At 36.6% G+C, this 24,083-nt stretch overlaps 1 protein-coding gene across 1 annotated transcript in view; it reads right to left on the bottom strand.

The window, feature by feature from the left end:
• Nucleotides 1–24,083, bottom strand: part of LOC134531120 (post-GPI attachment to proteins factor 2-like) — a 71,903-nt gene that overhangs the window by 33,193 nt on the left and 14,627 nt on the right. The window contains exons 2-3 of the mRNA XM_063366691.1: nt 20,786–21,032; nt 11,616–11,831 (exon numbers count right to left, since the gene is read on the bottom strand). Of these exons, the coding sequence (XP_063222761.1) occupies nt 11,616–11,831; nt 20,786–21,032 (463 nt within the window). The remainder of the gene's footprint in view (nt 1–11,615; nt 11,832–20,785; nt 21,033–24,083) is intronic.

Here is a 24,083-nt window from a genome sequence, read left to right as displayed (position 1 = left end):
CGCTATCATATTGTCGTCTTACGTTACGGTGCTATTTTATCGATTATTCAAAAAATAAACATTGTTTGCTTTTGTGTCCTGAACGGTAACGGCACCATTTTCCTGTTATATTACTTCTCCGTTATTTTATTAGCACCGACTGTAATGAAGTGTGTGTGTTGCAACTAGTGCTTGGCGCGCAAGATGAATTCAGCCTATCACTTGCTGACGCGGCGCAGTGATACGATGATGTTGGTTTATTTTAAAACTCAGCTAAGAGTGAACGGAGAATAGTTGCTTGGGATTTTCATGTGTTTTATCTTGACTGACATCAATCATATCTAGAGAATATCACGTCATCAATAATGGCTCTTAATATTAATGAAGGGTTGGCTTACAAATTAAGGTAAAAATTAATGTTGGAGTCATGAATAGTTTTGCATGATTATCCTAAAAGTTAATGTTTTGACCATTGAATTACTATAATTCATCAGTTGTCCAAGTGCATATATTTTTAAGTCAAATACTATTTTGAAGGAATACATGAATTTTTTAGAATTAAATATAGGTGTTCATTATTACGGACATTAAAAAATATCAATTTGAAACTACTCAGAAATATTAGAATTTAATTTGTTAGTACAGAGCAGATGCACTTATTATGTCAGTTTAAAACAAGACAGAATCTGACACACCTACACCAATGGCCATTTAAAACTTTATTGTTAGTTTATTTTACTACACACTTTAATCCTGACAGTTTCCTTACAAGTATTTAAAGTTCAAAGCACACCAGATACAGCGATGACGTGCTGGTTACACTGCTGGGCATATGTCAAATTGATCACATTCATTGTACCTCTAGCAAACACGTGAGCTGTGTGTGCAAATCATTACAGGAAAGAGTATCTGTCATAGTGAGTCTCGCTGTAAATTCATTTTTCTAAATTATATCGATGAGTGACTTGGAATTAAAATACAATAAATTTTGTACACAAAAATAATATCCTCAAAGAACATAAAGTACGAGGAACAAACTAACGGAAAAAAACTTGATAGCTAATGTTGAGCCTTATTTTATTGAGAAAGCATACGAAAATTTTCCTTAAGAGGATATTTATTTCACGACTACATCACAACACAATTCTCTCTATAACATGGCTACCGGAAGACTGCATAGACTACAAAAATGAAACAAGGAATTCAAAACTCTTACAAATTCCTTCTGATACCAACTTGATGATTACAAATTTACTCTTCAACAACACCCCTTAAATTTGTAGCTCTCCCAAGGGGTAGGCCTGTGCGAATATTCGAATTTTCGAATATCAAAACGAATAGTTTATTATTCGTATTCAATTCAATTTTGAATACTAACACTTTGAAAAAATGAATATTCAGTCATTTACAAAAAAGGCTGAGCGGGATCACTGAAACCGGGAAACATTTCGGGATCACGGAGGTTTCTCTCGTTGGGCGGGGGTAAAAGTTCCGCGGGATTTTCGTAATGTTTTAGAGTTATGTATGTGGAGTTATTCCACTACATCTGGCCACGTAAAGCCAGTTTGAACACAGTAATTCGGAGCGATAACTAACGTATTTTATGTAGAAGAATGTCGTCAGGTCGTTTAAAATAGATTTGAACTGTCAGCATACTGATAAAGATAAATACGTGTCTGTAAAATCCACACGACTGGGGTGTTATAGCTGAAAGTTTTCAGATTAGAGGGTGAAACATGGTTTGTCGGCACTGATATTTTGTTCTGAACGTGACGGCGAAGAGAAAGAAAATTGTACAGACCATGTGGAAAACATCTGGCCGCATACTCATAGCAAAGACTCCAAAAGCCTAACATGCTACGTAAATGTTTTTCAATAGGATAATACACAGTAAACGACTGGATGCAGGCGGCCACCCCCCCCCCCCTTCAAAACCCTTCCCACCCTTCCCTAATTCCTCACGTAGTGACAGCTCAGCAATTATCCTGTCCCGCGTGTCAAAACAAAAAAGGTTACACTAGGAGGGTGTTTATTAAAGTGCATTTTTTTTTCAGATCCTATTTTGATTCCCATGAGAAATAATTATTTCCCAGCCCAAATTACAGGAAATGAAATTCCATTCCCAAACAGCATATTTATGAAGTGTAGTTGCTGTACACATACAGTTCCTTGTGAGTGTGTCTTATAGTAACATTGACTGCTGAGATTTTATCATTTGTGCAATAGTAAGGTGGCATACATAGCCATTACTTATAAGTACTTGCGCAGTGAACATCAGAATGGCTGATGTTCCAACAGTGGGACGATCTGTGATATGGAAATTTTTTGACAAGTCGCAAACAAGTAAACAAGAAACAATTTGCAAACGATGCAAGAAACGTTTGAAAACTCCAAAGGGTATGTATTAAATAGGTATATCATAGTCATTAACGTGAAACATCCATCACCTTTGCATGAAATTACCTAGATGATTTTTTTAACAGTCCTTGAACATGATAAAGGATTACATTGTTGTCACATGGATAGGTTAGCACATCTGTGATTGGCAAGTCTAGTTTTTAAGTATTGTTCCTTTGTGCTAAAGTGTGCTTATGTAAATAATAACAGAACTACACCCTTTCTTAACCTAATAAAAATCTCACACCGTATTTCAGTCTGGAACTTTTAATATTTTTAAAATTAAGCACCACAATTTTAAACACACTCAAGACACTTATAATGATGTAAATGGATATTTCATGAAGATGGCAGATGTCTAGATTCATAGCATTGAAAACTTTTAAACATTCAAAAATTCAAAACTTTTTTTTTTGCTTGAAACAAATTATAGATCTGATCTTGATATTCTTAAGTGAAATTAATTTTAAAAAAATAAGTGGATTTATGACAATTTCAATATTTCTTAGTTAAAATCATGCAGTTTTTTTTATATTTTAATTTCTAAGTAATAAAATTTAAAAAAAAATTCTAATAAGTTTTTTATACTGTATAAATACATTTTCCACTTTTTCAGGGACACTACTACCATGATTAACCACTTGCAGCTACATTATTATGAATATTCAGATTATCAATCACAAGTCAAGAAACTTAAGGTTACAAGGACACAGATGGAGACTTCTGCAGGTTCATCACACACACAGTCAACAATTTCCAGCTTCATTCAGCCAACCAAGTGGGAGCCTTCATACCCTAATGCAAAAAAACTAACTGACAGGGTAGCAAATTTCATTGTAAAAGGTATGCATCCCTTTGCCATTGTAGATGAACCAGGATTTAGGGCAATGTTGGAGGAAGCACAACCCAAATACACTGTTCCAAGCCGTACAACATTCTCACGCAGTATTGTTCCAAATTTGTACCAAAAATGCAAAAGTAAAATGCAGGAAACATTGGCTAATGATATCCAAGATATTCAGTCAGTGTCATTAACAGATTCTTTGACATCAAGAGCCTCAGATTCTTATCTGTCTCTCACTTGCCATTATGCCGACACACATTTTAATTACAGGTCTCACTGCCTAAAAGTCAGAAAATTGAGTGGTGCTCATACAGCACTTTCCATAAAAGCTTCTATTGTTGAAACTCTGGAGGAATGGGACATATTAAGTGAAGGAAACACTATCCCACTGTTTATTGTCTAAGACAATGCTCGTAACTTTAGAGCTGCACTTGAAGCAATAAATTGCAAATCACAAACTTGTTTTGCACATACTTTGCAGCTGGCAATTGGAGATGCCAAGAAGGAAACAGAAGGACTTCAAAATATGTGCCAGAAAGCAAGGTCCATAGTGGGGTACTTCTCACGAAGCACTTCAGCAAGAGATAGGCTTCATGAAAAGCAAAAAAGATTGGGGGAACCTGTTCTTGAATTAATTCAAGATATTGAAACAAGGTGGAATTCGGAACGTAACATGCTGGCCAGACTTATTTTGGTTAGAGAATCAGTTGGGGCAGCTCTACAAGGAACTAATTTGGACTCATTCTCTCAGAATGAATGGAATCTATGCAAAGCTGTTGTTGATGTTTTGGAACCTCTTGCAGAAGCTACTACCGAGGTCAGTTCAGATAGTTTCCCTACTAGTTCGCTAATTTTTCCCATTCTCTTCTGCATGGAGAAGATGCTGGCAAATTATACTTCTGATAAAGAGCAAGCAGTAACTCTTGCCAAGAACTTACTTAAAAGCTTGCGATCACGTTTCATGGTGTACCAAGATTGTGAAGTAAATGTGTTTTCTATGATGGTGGATCCACAGTTCAAAGATTCACTAATAGAGGATGAAAAAATATATATATATATATATGGGTTGAAAATTTGTGCAGGGAGGTATGTAAGCTGTGTAAGCTGAACACAGTAGCTGAAACTATAACTGAGACAAGTGAGGCTACAAGTGAAATGCCTATTAAGAAGTCATCTCTGTGGGCCTACGTGAAACCTTCAAAAGCAGCTCAGTCTACGCTTGCAAGCTACGAAGAAACTATCCAAGGAGAAGTAAACGAATATCTGGCAGCACCCTTAATCCCAAAGAATGAAAATCCTTTCCGTTTCTGGTCAGAGACACTTGTCACTTGTTTCCGAAACATAGTTGTGGTAGCAAGAAAGTACTTGCCTATACCTGCCACACAAGTGTGCAGTGAGAGACTTTTCTCAACAGCTGGCAACATTGTGACGTGTAGAAGAGAGAGTCTACTCCCCGAAAATGTAGAGCAGCTTGTGTTTCTCCACAAAAATATAAATTAGCTAATATGTAGTTATGTGACAAGACTTTTTTTAATACAAACTAATTATAAAATTGGAGAACCTTAAAATTTTAAGTACTGTCAGTTTTTTGATTCTACATACATTGTATCAGTAAATATGTACCTGTTATCATATTGTAATGTGATGTGATATAACATGTTTTATGGGATTTCAATTCTCATTCCAATTATTCGAACTCAATATTTATATTCAAGAATAATTTGGTATTCATATTCGATTTTGATTCGAACTAAAAAAACTTATATTCGCACAGGCTTACCAAGGGGGCGAAGAGCAATTTCTGCTTAAGTTAGTATACAATTACCATATTATTCTTTGCTGTCTACAAGTCCAAACTTACCTGTACAAAATTTATGTTTTGCCTTGACCAACGGCTTCGTTAACACATTAGCCAGCATTTCCTCAGACAACAGGTATTTGATGTTTATTACTTTTGAATCAATATACTGTCTGAGGAAATGATGTCTATGTGCTTTGACCGGGCATTGGTCATAACATTTTTAGCCCACTGAATCGAATCCCTTTTGTCACAGAACACGTCAAGTGTCCCTTCTACACTCTTGGGTTCTATATTTCTGACATCAGTTGTCTTAGCCATAACAGCTCCTGCACAGTATATGACACAGCCATTTATTCAGCCTCACAGGTTGACAGTGCGACAGTATTTTGTCTTTTGCTGTGCCACGAGATCTGGCCGCCACTTAGTCTGAAGCATGACCCAATGACGGAGTGTCTTTGGTTGACCTTGTTCCACCAGTCTGCATCACTGTATGTCTCCAACCTCTTGTTACCATCCCTGGAAAATTCTAACTTGTAACCCAGCATTCCCCTTATGTATCTGAAGATTCTTTTCACACTTACCCAGTGTATCTTCTTATGTGAGTTGTTGTACCTACTCAGTAGAATAACTGCATGGCAAATATCGGGTCTGGTTGCTTGCGATAGGTACAGCAAACTGCCTATCACCTCTCAGTATGGAACGTTGACCTCTTCAGAGCAGTCTGCCTCCAGGTCCATTTCAGGGTCCAGGGGCGTTACGGAAGGCTTTGCATCAGCCATGCCAAAACGCTGGAGTATCTTCTCTGTGTAAACCTCTTGAGAGATCCATAGTTTTCCTGCTTCACTGTCCCTCGTGATGTTCATCCCTATACATTTTGTTGCTGGTCCCAAGTCCTACATGTCAAAATTCTCTTTCAGGAATTTCTTTGTGTTTTGCTTGACATTCTTGTCATTTGAGGAAATCAATAAATTGTCGACATACACAGCTATCGCAGTAAACTTGTAGCTGTCATGAAAGTGATAGACACATGGATCTGCATCGGAGCGCATAAAACAATTTTGACGTAGCACCTCATCAAGTCTACTATTCCAGTTTCGACCAGCTTTTATCTGTCCGTACACTGCCTTTTTCAACTTCCACACTTTTCTGGTTTTTGTAAACTCTTTTGGGGGTGTAACGTAAATTTCTTCATCTAGGTTTCCATATAAGTATGCCGTCGTCACATCCATGTAGTCTACATCCAGGTCTTCCCTCGCTGCAAGAGAGATGGTAGATGAATACTTCACAACAGGTGACTATGTTTCCCCAAAATCCACCCCTTCAACCTGACTGCAACCTTTCACGACAAGTCTGGCTTTGAAAACTTCTGATTCATTGTTTAAGCCGGGTTTCACTCCTAACACCCACTTTGTCTTCAGGACTTTTGCGTCCTTTGGTTCATTGACCTCTTCGAAATTGACACTCTACAGAATGTTCACCTTTGAGCACATCTTCCACATTTATATGTCCATCCGACAGACTCAAACTCTCAGCATAACATATTACATGATTCGGCCATTCCTTTGGTTTTCGGGGCCTGGAAGATCTTCGCATCTCTTGCTGTTCCCTTCCGACCTGTACCCTTTGTTCTTCCTTTCTAAAATTTTGAAATGACTCTGTTGCTTTTTCTCCCTGTTTCTCTTGTTCCTCTTGTTCAAAACCTCTTGTCCTCACTATGTTGCTCTTTTGGAAAATTTTCAGTCTCAAGTTCCTGTGTGGATACTGTACCGATTAATTGTATACCCTCCTCACCTTCAGTGTGTTTCTCTTCTTGCTCTATGAACACAATGTCACGACATGATTAACTTTCCCGTTTCATCATTTATCATTTCTGATTCTCACAATAACCCACAAAAATCAATCTTTCCGACTTTGGATCCCACTTCTTTCTGCAGGGCTTCGGAATGTGCGCCATAGCCTTGCAACCAATAACTCTCAAGTGTGACAAGTTGGGTTCACTTTTCTGCCAAACCTTGTAGGGGGTATCCTACTGGAGAACACTTGAAAAAGACCGATTTGTCAAGTAGGCAGCAGTGAGAGTTACCTCAGCCCAATACTGCTTTGGTAGGTTGGCATTTAAGAGCATCGTGCGTGCCTTCTCTACTAGTGTCCTCTTGGCTCTTTCCGCGACGCCGTTCTGTTGTGGGCTGTGTCGTACTGTTGTTTGGTGCACAATGCCTTGTGAGGAGAGATATTTTTTTCATATCTCCATTCATGTACTTGGTTTCATTGTCAGAACGTAGAACCTTTATGGAGCGACCTGTCTGCTTCTCTACTAAGCACTTGAATTCTTTGAACACACCTGTGACCTCCGATATTTGCTTCAAGAAATAAACATGTATGTACCTTCAATGTACCTTCAACTATAAATTGTACTTCAATGTACCTTCATCTATAAAAATCAGGAAGTACCTGCTGCCCCCTATGGATGGAACTTCCATAGGCCCACAAAGATCAGTGTACACTAGGTCCAGAATGCTCTGTGAATGCTTTCCACTTATTTTCAATGGAAAACGTGAATGTTTGCCCATTACACAAAAGTTGCAAGGGTCTTTGGTCACCGCATCTTTCCCCATTCCTGTCGATACCTTGGCTAGCTGTAACATGCCTTTGCGATTTAAATGCCCTAACCTACGATGCCACAGACAAGCTTGTTGGTTGGTGACATAAGGACCTATTTCATTTGTGTCAGTTGTGGAGAGGCGATAAATACCATTCGTAAGACCGGCCTTAGCCATCAAGTTCCCATCTGGACCATATATAAAACCACCTTTGCTTTTGAAACATACCTTGTTTCCTTTGTTAACTACCTTGCTTACGGAGAGGAGATTTACAGTTGAGGTTGGTCTATGTAGCACATCACTTGCCTCTACTTCAATGACTTCGTTTTTCAGACAAAAATTTAAGTCCACACATCCAGAGGCCTTATCTACAAGTTAATCCCCGTTTGCCCCTGTAACTGTGTTGTCACATACCCTCTTGTTGTGCAACCCTTTTTCATTGTGCGTGATGTGTGTTGATGCACATGAGTCCAGGTACGAGTTTCTGGATTGCACGTCCTGAGGATCTGCAGCCAAGAACGCCTTCTTCTCACTTTTCTTGACATTCGACATGTTATTTTTGTGGTATTGTCGTTGAGTGGAACTCTTGTGTTCGCTATTGCAGAATTTCAGAATGTGGTTTGGCTTGTTGCACTCGTAGCATCTCACTGTCTTCCTTTGCCCTTGTGCTCTTAAATATAGAACGGTCTCGTCACTGTTGCTTGTCCCCTCCATCTTGATTTCCTGCAGCAACTTCACCTTCACACTATCGCCTGTGATATAAGTCCAGAGTTTTCCATCGCCATGATCATTGGTCGATATCTCTCGGGTAATCCGGCAAGCAGTAGGGTTCCAATCCACTCATCACTGACATGAAACTTCATCTCATTCAGTTTGTATGCGGTCGTTATTATACGATCACAGTAGTCGTCTAATGATAGACATTTCTCTAGAGTCGTCGTGACTAGTACATTCAACAGACCGACGCGCCTCGTTATCTCGGAATCTTCGAACGCACCTTCCAATGCCAGCCATGCCTCAGCTGCTGTCTTGGTGTCCCTGATGTGTGAATAATTTATTTTATCCACAGACAGGACTATATGTGAATGTGCCTTCTGGTACCTTTTCTTCCAGGCGCTGTTTTCCTCCGAACCTTGTAGCTGTGTCTCAATCACGTCCCAGAGTTCATCATGTATTAGGTAGGCTTTCATGGTGAACTTCCATGAAGAATAATTTTCGCGCCCGAGAAGTTTTTCCACAACCGGCGATCCCGATACACCCGAGGTGCCCATTTTCGAGCTAGACATGGCAAAAATTATCCCGCAATTTTTGCGACTGCGTGGCACTTTTAGGTTATCACTCTCTTGTCCCCTTTCACTTTCGTACGCACTCCACGATCGGGCTATCTACAGAAACATATTTGCGACTCTGGGCCCAGAACCTTTTGAGCCTTATTTTATTGAGAAAGCATATGAACATTTTCCTTAGAGGATATTTATTTCACGACTACATTACAACACAATCCTCTCTACAAAATGGCTACCGGAAGACTGCATAGACTACAACAACAAAACCAGGAAATCAATACTCTTACAGTTTCCTTCTGCTACCAACTTGATGATTACAAATTTACTATTCAACAGCTAACAAGGAAAGGAAAAGAGTAAGGTTGTTTAATAAAATATAAATATATCCCCGCACATAATCAAGCTAATGTGAAGATATTGATTATGAATCATAAACTATGTAACTAAAACCATAAACGTTCTCTACTGTCACCTTAATTCCATCCCTAAGAGGGGTTAAAATATAGTAATTTACCACTTTGTGAAAGAGGGTAAGTTTGCTAACTAAATTTTATGATTTTTTTAACATTATGTATACACATGTTAATCAGGGATTTTGCCTAATTTTATTTACAATTATTCATTGTACCTATTTATTCCTAATTCATAAATATCAGCAATGTAAAGGCAGAAACTGATAAGGTAAGATAAAGACTACTAAACCAATTAACGCCAACAGGATTATTCACAGATAGAGTCAACTAAGTTAAAGTGCAAATATTTTCTCCAAGCAGCCAGATATCAATAAATAAACAGGAACATCTCAAATAGAGTGAAAGTAAATAAAAGAGGTTGTAAAATATGATTGAAAGAGTTAATCAGGTATAGAGGTTTAACTCGAGACAGACTGCAATGACTATCACAACATTTTTGAACACTGCACCATGACAAGATCCATGACAGTACACTCCAATTCCATCCCTAACTGCATTTGTCCTGTTCATTACGTCAATCCTATATCCCATCCTAAGCCATGCTTATAGAAGTGCTATTCAAATGGTGGAGAGAATGAATTAGAGCTTAACATTTTTCGGACATTGGGGTCAACAAAAATTAACAGTGATTAGACCTATACAAATATCGTTTTTTTAATTTGAAATGACTATGGGGGTCAACAGAAAATTAACAGTGGTTATACCTATGCAAATATCAGTTTTTTAGTTAAAAATGAATATGAATACCAAATTACTCTCAAATATGAATATCAAATTTGAGTAGTAAGAATGAAGACTGGAATCCCATAAAAGAAAATTTTACACATCATATAACAAATACATAGGGAAAGAAAAATGTAGTGGCTTCTGGGAAACAAGAAAAATAATAATGAAGTGAATTTTTGGTTAGGTTAATTCAGATGCAATAACAAATACGTAGGGAAAGAAAAATGTAGTGGCTTCTAGGAAATAAGAAAAATAATAATGAAGTGAAATTTTGGTTAGGTTAATTCAGATGCAATAACAAATACGTAGGGAAAGAAAAATGTAGTGGTTTCTGGGAAATAAGAAAAATAATAATGAAGTGAATATTTGGTTAGGTTAATTCAGGTGCAATAACTTATTATAAGCTACTAAAATGTTCTTAAAATATTATTTTTTTTTAAGATAAAATGTTTTTATGCAGCTAAACAACCTTTCATTTCAGTTTTTATTCGCATTGTTTCCCAGAACCTGCTACTTTCATATTGATCTAGAAAAATTTCACAAACTACAAAATATAGTGAAATCCAATCCATTTTACAAAAAACCATTTAATTATTTTAAAATTCTGTATTTGTGAAATAGTGATTACATGAGCACATATTTACATATTCAAACCCTAGTTATTCACACATTTTCATTATTAGTGGCAGCCAGGTAAATTGAATTTTAGTTCAGCATTATTACAAACACATTTTCTGCTAACTTCTTCTGGAATCCATAACTATTATTTACATTTGCTTATTTTGTTTCTGAGTCTCAACATCTGTTTCTTTAAAGATACAAACAGCAAGTAAGCTGCTACTGAGTCGCATGGTGGTAGATCAATTGCAACTATTGATTTATACACAGTTGCAACTATCATCTAAACTTATTTTAATGGCCATCACAAAGGAGTCTCTGTTTTTTGTTTTGAAGTACATGGTTGTTAAATGTCTGTTTAATTTTCCCTGCTACTGGTACATGTGTCAAACAGAATACAAAGCCAGTTGTTATCTTAAGTTTGAAATGTCACAAATGTTGCGTGATTTTAATCATTCACAGGATTTTTTCTACTAATGTTTTTTGATACAGAAGTGAAATAACTTTGAACACTTGTTGCGTGTTTAAAACAAGTATTGTTCATGTTTTTGATTGTGTAGTCACATTAAAACATCGACACTGGGTATTTATATCACACAAATTACTTAAACTCAACAGTGAATGTTAGTATATGACCAAATCATGAGATATTTTAGGTCAAATATTTGTAACCAATAGAATATTAGTTATTTAGAGGTGTTAGTGTTCAAAGTCAAATTGAATATGAATAATGAACTAGTCGTATTCAAAAATTTGAATACTTGCATAGGCCTAGGAGTAATAAGATGAGAATGGATCATTGACTAAGAAACTCCAGCGGGAACAGAACCCAGATACCACGCAACCACTAACCAGTGGAAGGAAGCAAAGTTCTGCCACAAGGCTACTCACCCCCTGGTTCGCAGTACCAGTTGTGCCGCAGGAAGAAATAGGCGGCCAGGGCGAAGGAGGTCATGTTGACGGCGAGAAGCTGGTACTTGATACGAAGCGAACGAGCTTCGACATTGTCCGGAGGTTCGGCTCTCATGCTGCGCAGCAGGTAGCATGTCAACATCATGTACAGCTCGGAGGCCACCATGAACGTCACGAAAAACTTCTCGTGCACAGCTAGAACAGACAAATACAAGCCGTATCAAATGAAGCTATCATAAGAGGCAAAAAAAAAAAGAAACACATTCCCACACTGTATTTACGAGACTCCACAGCATTATCTCGTACTTAGGTTACAGTGCGCAGTGAACTTGGCATAAACTCTCTTTACACTGTCCCTGATTTAACTAAGCCTAAAAACTTAAAATTTAATTTTTGACAACTTAAAATTTGCTTTTTGAGCTAAAGCAATACTTTTGATATTTGATACCTCTAAGATCTTTATAATAAGTAAAGAAAGATATAAAAACTCAAATCAAACAGTGTAAAATTAATTTTCTGGAAAAATTGGATCTTTTTTTTTAACGAACTGAAAAAATTATTGAACAGTTTATTAAATCCAAAATATTTTTACACATGCAATAAAAGCTAACCAGAGGCCTAGTTTTTATTTAGAGTTAGAAAGCAAAATATTTTTTGAGAATAAGTTTATAATGTTATTAAAAGAAGAAAAAAAAATTATTATTTATGTCTCTGGCAAGAAAAGCTACGACTTCTGAGTATGTGTGTGCTGCCAAAACAATATTCCAAAGGCTTTTCATAACCACCAGGAACATATTTCATATAACTCGACTAGTACGACACGACATAATATATACACCATGTACTACAAATCTGTTATTACCTACTTCATGAAAAGTTCACAGCTCACAAATGATAATGTTCTACTAACACAACAGGCACTGTAAATTGTTTGACTAAAAGACTAAAAATAAATGTGTTGTAAATGCAATAATTTTTTTGTCAAGTCATAAAAGTTACTGTTACTCTATTAGAATGTAGGTAACTAAAGTGTAGATTAACAAAATACCACACAGAGGTTAGGTTTTAATATTTGCCTGACAAACAATACACTTGTTTCTATTTCATTCATCACTCTTACTACTGCTGCTAGTGTTTATTATTTACAAGGAAAAAATAAACCACGCCAATTTTTACAAAGGTAATCCGGCAAGTTACATACCCATAAGCGTATAGGTAACAAGAAACTGGTTACATATGAAGGGTTATCTATCAAAATGACACCCCTACAAATTTCTAAATATGTCAATAAACAGTACAGTACATGTTTCATTGAACAGGTAAATATTTGACAAATTTGTATGATTTTTACATGTCAGTTCAAAAGTTCTATGAAACTAGTAGGTATGTGTAATAGTGTGATACAAGTCTACAATTGTCATTACAGTTCTATAAACTTGTAAACTTTTTGATACATAAATTTGTAATTAATATTTAAACTTGTCTGACAGTTTCCGGTCACCTGTAAAATTGTAACTTTTATTAAAAAGGCCTGAGTAACACAATATCTTTCCTGAAATGCAATTAATAAATGTAATAAAAACAAGATAATTTTACTTTACTCAGGCTGTAAGCTTCTCAGCATAGATCTAACCAAACCAATAAATTGGAGTTGTCATTCTAAATAAAGTAAAGCCATTATATTTACAGTGTTTTGTACAACAGTTGAATTAATTTTAGTTGATTACATCGTAAACCAGCTTCAATGTAACAGGTTTTCGAGGTAAATCCCAAGTTAAGGCATGTATGCTAGTATTGACCTCGGCTATAAGATTAGTTTCATTTTAATTAGTTAAACAGACAAATAAAAAAATATGTACATAACACAAAGAAGTGCAGATGAACTGTATCAGTAGGCTGCAAGAAAGGATACAAAAAATTAGGACGTATTTTTAAGAAAACACATGTCCTTTCTGAAACCGTAGCATTTTCTAGAAGGAACCTAAACACATTAAGAAGGAAATACCAAAGGAATTTTTTTTAAGACTGTACAAATGTTAAACTAAAATAAAATGAAAACAAAAATTACAAAAACATTACCTATTGTACAATTTTGCTTACATCCATTTAGTTTGCAAATATAGTCACTTTTTTTATGTCATTAAACTTAAATAAATTGAGACAAATCAGAGGCAGATTTGTTTCGCTAAGAAGTGTGGGCCTTGTCCAGCTACTATTCTTAGATGTCACTTTTATTTATTTTATTATGTCCTGTTTATTAGTAAATATTATTTTAACTATCTTCAGTCTGCATATACATACATACATTAAAAAATACATGCATGTTTATATGAGTCTGAACATAACACACAAGCTTATGCCAGTATACCCTTAAGCATATACTACATGTATTATCACTGTGAGCTATCTAGAAAAGAGAATTTTCAATACACCTAAAAAAAATTTGTTATTGAAAAATTTTACTTTTTTAAATATTTATTGTGGGCTTAATAAATATAAACAGAGAAGCATCAGTGAGTGTGGCCACTCAGTTTCATCTGGCATCAGTGCGCTCCTTTTACCTCCTATTGCAGAACAAGTGTGAGATGTGCTAAAGAATAACTTTGACATGACAAGTCAAACAATTTTCCTAATATATGTCTTTAATACAGTAGAAGGTTAAATGTATGAGTACTACGTTCACTTCTATTGCATCAGTGTTTGTCCAGCAAGACAAATTCAGCACATAGAAAAATTTTATGTATATAGTAAGAAAACATTTCTAAGGAAAAATAACATTTTCTGTCCAACATTTAGGCACAGAAGCTTAAGGAATATCTGGTATGTAAGCAATTATGGCCGCTGCAGCAACCTAATAATGGTTTCAAAATGCTTATAATTATATTCATGAAAAATAAGGAATTCAAATTAGAGCTTTTACACGATTATTTTGCTTTTAAATCTGATATATCATTTACATAAACCTGTTGGTTCGAGAAAAAATGTCAGGCTCATTTAAATTAAAAAAAAAAAACATACTGCGTGGCCTCCAAGTACATTAGAAGAGAAAATTCACAGATACAGGTAGTATCAGAATGTGTGCAAGTGAATGTGTAAGTATACACAAGTAAAAGCATGCACTAAGAAAGCAAGAGTGCAAACATGTCATAGAGCACTTCACTTACTCTACCAGCTAAGAAGTTACACTTGAAAACATGTTTTTGGGATTAGTACATTATTAATTGTTTTCACTAAACTACTAAAAACTATTTTATGTTCAATGATACTACTCTCTGCAGCCCTGTAATGTAAGCTAATTGAATTGCCTACAATCTCATTTCATTGCCAATTCACTCATAAATATTGTAACGGCCGAAAATACTGTAGGATACCAGGGAAAGCTTTTTTTGTTTTTTAATAGCTAGCCAGACGATCAGGAACAGCGGGACACGATGAGGAAATGACAAACGCAGCAGGAAACATTGAAGGACAGGTGAAGCAGGAGTTGGGGGAAATGTTTGCTAACGATAGCATAACACGGCCGCGGAAACAAACGGGGGTTGCCACTCGCGCTCAGCTGGCGCGACCTTGGTCACAGCGCAGCGAAACTCGGTCATAGGCACATGGAAGGAGGGGGAGTGTGTAATGACGTCAGAAGCGGCACCAAAGCGGAACTGTTTTTGTTATTAACAGACGCAAACAGGGTCAGGACGGGCTTCTTAAACGGGGAGATTTTATTCGAGAAGGGAGAGTCACAGTCAGTTGGAAGCCACGCTACTCCACCGCCGAGACGACGATTGGTGAGTGATCAGCCACGATGCGACGATGGTTCAACACTAGACAGCAGCACAATGGCCTTATGCCCATGTAGCTGGTAATATTCTATATATCTCTCTCTCTCATTTCAAAAACTAAGAATACGCAGTTTAACAATCACGCGGTAGACATTATGAATAAAGAATAATAAATTAATTTAAAACTGTCACGTAACTTGGGAGAAATTAGTCTGCAACAGTTGGTAACAAATGAATAACGAAAGAGGTTAAGAATAAGCTCTAGGAAATGGCCAACAGCACGGTTTATTTATTAACGACAGTATCCCTGATAGGCACGACTATGGTTCAGTAATTATGTGTAATTTATGTGTGATAAATAGAATGTTATAAATTGTAATTATAAAGACACAGAAACTAGAGGATTATAGATGAGTTGAAACTGCGGAAATGAACATGTTCTTGTGGAAACGTTCACCCTTAACCTCTTTATTTAAAATGTTTTGCAAATAGGGACTCGTCACCCTACCTTAAGGACTTAAAGGAAAAACACGAGTGGTGGAACCGCCCCCAGAACCTGATACTCATGACAGGGCCGTCACGATTTCAGGAACACAGACGATCCCGGTAGATTCACTTCCATTCCCTTTCCCCATCATCCTTCACGATTCATTTCTTTATCATCATTTCACGTACATATTCCCTTCAATTCCATCTTTACGGTCGACACAGATAAGTGTGAGTCGACGGCCGTAACAATATCCTTTCTGGTAAGAGGTTTAGGTAACATCTCTAATCTTGTACAAAGTACTAAATAGAAGCCCAATTACTCAGTGAATGATCAAATTAGTGCCTAATGTCTCATCAAAATTAGTCAATAGAAATCATGAAGGTTGATGAGATAAGAATAGAGTAGTGATGATACGAATGGATAAAAAAAAATCTGAGTTAGAAGTTGTTGGGCATCAATCTGGTTTGCCTTGGAGAGAGGCAATCCCACTACACCATTATGGACCCACGATTACTGGGATAAATAATGGGTGGAGCATTTATTACTGCAACTTTTAAAGTTCAGTAACACACACTGTTCAAGATAAAGTAAACTTTTTGACAGGTGCTGCTTAAACAATCACACTCTTGACAGATGAATTTTGTGACATGATAAACAAATGCAGATACATGTTGTAACAGACTAGCTAATCATTTATTAATAATTTTATCAGTTTTTATGAGAATATTCAGCTGTAAAAAAGGCTCACCTTATCTGGAATATAAAGTGCATATGTGTAATAAAAAACATTTATTTGTTTTTAAAGCTTAATACATTTACAAAGGGGCAAAAAAAGTGAATTTCACTACCCTCCTATTTTCTGTAAGATGCCAATACAGAGCGAGTCTGGCTTAAATCAAAAAACTTCGCCTGCAGGTTCATTAAAAAAAAAAGACGTAGAAAACATATGTTCAACTTATGGTCTAAAGAACCTTTGAGGTTGAAGCTGAACAACTTGTTTATTGCAAATAAATGAGAAAGTATTTAAGATAGAACACGAAGCATCTGGCTAATGTTTAATTGGACAATGTTCTACGATAACTGCAAAAATTGTCAGTGATGTACAATATTTTCATTCAAATCATTAAGAGTAAGACACTTATTTCTCATACTTTTTTGTGATGTGAAGTAATAAAGTGGTTTTTGAAAGTGGATTATTAATATTCAGGTCAAAAATAACGAAAATGTTTGCCTTGTGTTATATTGCTCTAAACCCTACAGTTTTTTTTTAAATGCTAGTGTAAAATTTCGAACGAACAACTTAATGCCTGGCACCTGTGCAGCACACACAACACCAAGCATGCAAAAGCGGCTTTATATCAGGGGCACTAAATGTTAAGTGATGTATGCACCAATGATGGTAAATAGAAGAAAATAATTAATTAATAATAAATCTAAAACATCTATAGACAGAAAATTAGTGCACAAAATACATGACACCCAAAGAGAAAAAATAATTTCCCACTTTGATTTGTTAGCAAAAGTCTTCTACCCAAGAAATTAGATAATTGTGCGATACTAATCTCTCTAGCACTATTTTTTTTTAAAAAGTCTTATATTGTTTATGATTCCTGCAGTTTGCAAGAAAATAGCATACAAATAAAAGGTGCCTTTTAAAATCAATGTGGTCACTTAATAGTCAGGAATAAACACACGTATTAGATTGTGTTTGAGATGCGTGGTTAGGATTTTTGTGACGTAAATAAAGATATAATCAACAAATCAACAGTAACGTCAAAATAATTTTCCTACACAGAAAAAAACTTATTTCACAAAAATGGCTCAACAGCATGACGAAGGAAGCTTCATTGGTGAACAGAATATATTTACCGAACTATTGATGCACTGATAGTTGTCCAATATACCATTCTGCAAACTCCATCCAGCAAGGATAATCTACAGCACCATGGCCTATACTCTCTGCAAATGGAATGGATGCATCCATTATTCCCGCGAAACTTGCACAACAGTTCACTGTAAAGTGTTAATCTTCATGCCACAGCATGTGTTCTGGTGCTTGGTGTGTTCTCCACTCGGCACAACACCTCCTCCTCAAAGCCTGGTGTTTGCCCAGGTTGTCTGCAGCCAGCATTCCGCCTTGTCACCTTCAAACTTCCCTGCCTCCTTCAACCGTCGTTCCACAGACACAAATGTGGCTTGGTGAGGTTGTGTCTGTTACAGTGAACAGAGCCTGTATGGATAAGTCAAAACAGCCTCTGCACTTGTGCTGCACAGAGGACAAAGTACTGAAGTGAAAAAAAAAAATTAGAGTTTGTTTTGATACGTTAAAGGTGTTTTAAAACCAACAAAGGGAGCCGGAGTCCTATGCAATAAAACTGAATCAAAGATTAAGTCCATCCAGTAATTATTAAATTCAAACGTGTAAATCAACAATCTGAAGTATATCATGTCCACTATGATTGATGATTTTATATATTTATTATTTAATAATAATTATTTAATATATTTAATATATTCTCAGAACATGAAATGAAAAAAACTGTGCCTTCAAAAATCGTGGAATAGGTGCTGTAAAAGTGCTGTAATACTTAATACAAAAGTCAGGCAGCACTAAAAAATTGTTACAATTAAGGCACTTCATACACAGTAAAACTTTACTACAGTTATATCCCATGCAGTACCAAGCACACCACAAAACTTTAGTTACTGTACCTGAAACATGCGGTTTAGCATAATAATTAAAAGTGACACGTAAATTTCATTACATGGCAATGCAGGATAGTTGACCAACCTCAGTAACGTGTACAAAAAAGTTTTAATTTATGTAACAATTTAAACATAACATGTCTCCAAGAACAAATAAAAGTGAGACATCAATAGATTGTGTAAACTGTTAAACTTTCGCATAACATAGTCTACGGAACAATACAGCAAAGCACACTAATAAAGAAGGAGTACGAATATTACTTGATAACAATCGCAAATCTCTATCTAAATTCCAATAAACATTACATTATAGTCATTCCAATGACTCAAGGGGAGAATGGTAAAAGGTTAATACAAAATCAGCTAATACTGAACCATGCATGAACCCGTCTACAACAAAAAATGACTGGCGGGCTACACAGAAATGTGGCACAAGGCAAACATACCCTGGACAATTTTCATGGCTCAATGTGAACTGTATAAGCTAAGCTCAGGACTACATACACTAATGCAATTGCAAGTAGACTAAATAAATACGTTAAGTGATAATGAAAGTAAACAAAATAAGGGCACTATAGGTAAAGCTTATTCCAATCATTAATACTGAACACTGTGATATCCGTGATCCAATATGGCTGATGACACAAGAATTCAGCGAAAGGCAATCATGCCCATGCAACTGTACACCTCAACAGTGGCCAACCACACAATATTTAGACGAGACGCAGCAATGAGCAAGAAACAACGTAATAATACCTACAGGCGCAAAGCAAAATGACATGAATGACTGCTTACACCAACCGTTGGGCAGAGACACACTAAGAGCTCACGAGTTAACATGAAGGAATAAAGACTAATCAATAGCAAAGGAAATTATATGAGTGAGCTGGCAACACCAAGTGAACTTGCGAACATAAGTCTGCCCGAGAGCAGAAGAACACAGCATAAATACCCATACAGAACTGCTGTAGAGCAGGTGCGAAAGGAGAAGGAAAATGTCACAGCAAGCACAAAAAAAAGTGACATCAAAAAGAGGTATGAGAAGGAGGGGAGGGGAGTGCACATCGTCTTCTCTATGGCGACATCTGCTGCAACAATATAGCTCACTGTGCAATTGGTCAGCAGCTCATCTATGTCCTCCCATTGCTCCATAAATGAGATGCGTATCTGCTAGTTCTGGCCACAAGAAACGTTTCATGACATTGATCACAACAGGCACTTACACTAACATAAACACAACTACATAGTGCTCGTCACTGCTCTGCTACAAGTATGTGTTCCAGCGGCAAATGGGGCACCTTGTCCCCAGAGGCTGTCTTTCAGCGTAGTGTACACATGCTTACTTGTGATACATAACTTCTAGATTTTAAACACAACCCTCAAATTTTATGCCCTAAATTTTTTGAACTATGATTTAGAAAGTAATATTGTAATTTAATTGTTAAGTTTTAGGAAAAACCATTTCCTCACAAATTAAGCAATGAGACCTTATTTTTTCTCTTGTGATGACTCATGGCATGACATTCACATTTTTGGGCTTTAAATACATAACTATCTGCAGTTGTTTCAGTTTTATTATTAATTATTTTTATCCTATTGCCCTTCATTGGTGCATATCTCACTAACAATAATTAGTCCCCCTGATAAAATGTTCGCTCCTGCATGCTTGTGTTGCACAGGTGCCAAGCATTTAAATTTTTCTTTCTAAATTGTATACTAGGTTTTCTCAAAAACTGAGAGTTTAGAGCAATATAACATAATACACAAGGCAAACATTTCCAGTACTTTTGACATGAATATTAATAATCCACCTTCAAAAATCACTTTATTACTTTACGTCACAAAAATGTATGAGAAATAAGGGTTTTACTCGTAATGATTTGAATGAAAATATTGTACATCAGAGACAATTTTTGCAGTTATTGTAGAACATTTTCCAATTAAATATTAGTCAGATGCTTTGTTACATCTTAAATACTTTCACATTTATTTGCAATAAACCAGTTATTCCGCTTCAACCTCAAAAACGTACACCAACCAGCCATTGGCTGCACTTTAAAACATAAGTTATGCACATGTTTACCACTTATTTTTTTTGGAATGAACCTGCAACCGATGTTTGTCGAGGAACTGTATTCTGAGTATTAAAAAGGCCCCTAAGTAATAAAAGAACAACATACAATAGTTTTCTGATGACGTGATAAAGGTGAGGCCAATGAGAGCCATGTTCTCCAAGACGTTCAGCCAGCAGGCGATGGCCGCGAGGAAGTGAATCCACTCGAACAACACCTTCTGGTAGTACTTGTAGTACATGCGGGCCACCAGGAACCTCGGTCCCGCATGGATGGCTATGGCCGTCTTCCACACGTACTTCTGCGGGGCGTACGAGCCGATCGCTGCGGATATCGAGGGCAGGTAGTTGGGAACCTGCAAACACCCCACAGATGTCACGCAAAACTTTCTGGAAACATTATCATGTATTTTGCTGGTACATTTCCTTTTTTCCCCATTACCAAGATAGATTTACATTTAATTTAAGGTAAATTGATATATGATATAAAATAATTCATTTTCTGCAGATTGGTACAGTCTTCAAACAAAAATTTTCTTTTGTTCTTATCAGTTGGTAGTGTGTAGCACGGGCCTACCCAACTCTCAAATATGTTAAATGAAACATTAGATTGTAAAAAGCGAAAAAAATTTATTGAGTTCTATTTTATAAAATGAGTATAGCTTGTTGGAAAATTTCCCAGTTTTGTAAAAAGATTTTCTGTAAATTACCAGCGAAAAATTTTCCCAAAAATATTCTTATGGAAAACTAACATCTCTACACCACCCTCACACATGTTACGCATTCACCCACATGAAACACTGGAGACAAGACTATTAATAAACATGCATTGCCCACAAATGCACACAATTTGTACTTGAAACACACACTCAAAAAACAATGGGGTCGACAAGTTCCAGCTGAAAATGTGTGTACCTACATTTCACATCATTCTACCAAATTAACAAACCTCGTAACACCACTTTTTATCCATTTTTACTTTTATTAATCGAGTTCCTAACAACTGTTTTCTGAATGTCCTAAAAAAAATTTCTGCGGAAAAATTCATATTTTAGCAAACCTTGCAACCCAAATAGTCTAACAAGGAGAGGGCACTAACTTCAAGTTGCCAATTTTGACGTCCCTTTGTAAGAATAAAAAAGTACGTCTCAATAGTAATCTACCCTGTAAAGGTGAAAACTCAACCCTCTCGAGAAATAGCCGATCCAAAAAAAAGGCACAATGTACATACCAGTAATGTAGCATTCAGAATCACTAAGGCAGTGTGGTCCGATGGTTACAACATCTGACTACCACCCTGGCAACAACTCATCTTTTTGTACCTAGGGGAGTCGCCTCGTTTCCAAGAACTGGGGACCGTTAATGGCAGAATACTTCAAATCTTCAGTGCATCGTTTGTGCTAGTTCATATGAGTAGTAAGAACTAGTTTTCAATTGCAAATTTCATTAATGAATTTTTATAAAATAATACTGTGAAAAAAAGATACAATATGGAACAAGATTCTGACCAGTACAGCAACTGATTCTGGAGACAAAAGGACTGCACTGAAAAAAATTCAATGAAGAATTTACGAATAAACTTCTCGCGATGAATGCAATTTATCAAGTACAGTAGAGCACCCCTCAACCGTAATTCCCACAAACGGAACTCCCGATATCCGGAACTAATTTTCCAAAAAAAATTGAAATATTACAAAACATCTCCAAAACATTTCCGCACTGGAACGAGGCGTTTTTGCTTTTGTCTGACTGTACATGTCTTGTAGGCGCGCGCGCGCACGTCTGTCAGAGAGCTAATTATAGCCAGTCTTTCCCGCGCATTGCGTAAATACACCACTGGTTTTCGCGTCGGACGTGAATTACTATAAAGATGTTTATGCTATAAGTAGTTTTATTGTTTCACTATGTCAAGTAAACAGAAAATTCCGGCCGGCCCGAGAATGTACACCGACTCCCACTACACACGCTGACACACGTGATAGCCAGTAACATTTACTTCCAACGTGTGATGCTTTCAGTTTGTAGACAATAATTTAGTGTACAAATATGTATTATGTACATATTTATACGTTAATATATGGTTAAACAGTCTACATTTACCTGTATTTCTCTATCTCTGTGTTTTTAAACGAGATGCTTGAAGTGTTGTTCTTGTGTATGTGAAATGTAAACTGTGCGTGGCAGTAACTATACACTCTCCAGGAAGTGTGAATCACTAGCACGTCAACACAGAAGTAACACAACACCGCAGCTGTAGTCCTACTACCTCCCCCGAACCTCTTCACCATCCTCTTCGCTCACGCACGCACCCACCCACAGAGATAAGAAACACATGCCTGCCAGCTTGCCTGAATGAAGGTCATTCAACCGGCCCGGAGGCCGGCCCTACCACAACTCCCCTTACCCGGAATTTTCCCATAACCGGAATAGACCCCCCCCCCCCCCCCCCCCCCCAATGATTCCGGTTGAGGGGTGCTCTACTGTATATTATCTTTTGACAATTATCCTACTGCATCAATCAGTGCTGCTTCATTAGCAATGGCAGAAAAGATAGATCAGCAAGACTGCTGGCTTTTTTCAATGATTATTTTCTTTCAAAGGAAGAGGAACCGATTCTGGCCTATGAATCAAACATTAAAGAGTTATTTTATCACTTTTATGTTTTACCTTTTTTTCCATAATACAGTATGCCAACATGGTTTATGGATTTCTTTTTTATTCCATTGCATGGATAACCCAAATATCGAAGACAATTATGTTCTCAAGGATCACAAAGAACTCATGATTGAATTTAATCCACTTGAATATGTAAGGCAAAAGTTGTGGTTCTTGTGGCGGCACACCCGAAATGGAGTTTGGCTGTGGGAAGGATTACCTTCAGCAATGAAAGAAACATGTTAACAATTGTGGCACCACAATTGATTTATCAATCGAATCGCAAACTATGGAACATTTCCAGGAAGCAAAAAGTTGTTACAAGCAGGTGAAACAATAAAAAAAACCTAAAATTTCTCAATTTTAACTATGATACCACATAACCAAAACATTGATGTAATGTAGCACAAAAAACTTGTGTTTCTCTCCATGTTGTACCACTTATTTTACAGGTGACAGCCAAAATGTTTCAGCAATAGGTGATTGCTACTTTTTCATTCCTAAGCAATTTTTTTTTATTTCCAAGCCAGTTCAACCTCTGTTAAAGTTTTCAAGCGGAAGCACGGGATCCAACAGCAAAAAATTATGAAATACATTAGAAAAAATCTTTGTCACAACATTGCAAGAAATTATTTAAATAGTGGAGAGAGTCCAACACAAATGCTGTTTTTGATACCAAATTTTGATTTGAACTTTGTAATTAACACCTATTAAACAGATTGTTAAACCTAAAGAATGTGTAGAAAGTGAGT

The sequence above is a fragment of the Bacillus rossius genome, chromosome 3 (genome assembly GCF_032445375.1).
Source record: "Bacillus rossius redtenbacheri isolate Brsri chromosome 3, Brsri_v3, whole genome shotgun sequence".
Classification (NCBI taxonomy): Eukaryota; Metazoa; Arthropoda; class Insecta; order Phasmatodea; family Bacillidae; genus Bacillus; species Bacillus rossius.
Note: the sequence above shows the minus strand (reverse complement) of the source record. Positions and strands in the feature narration are given on the sequence as shown.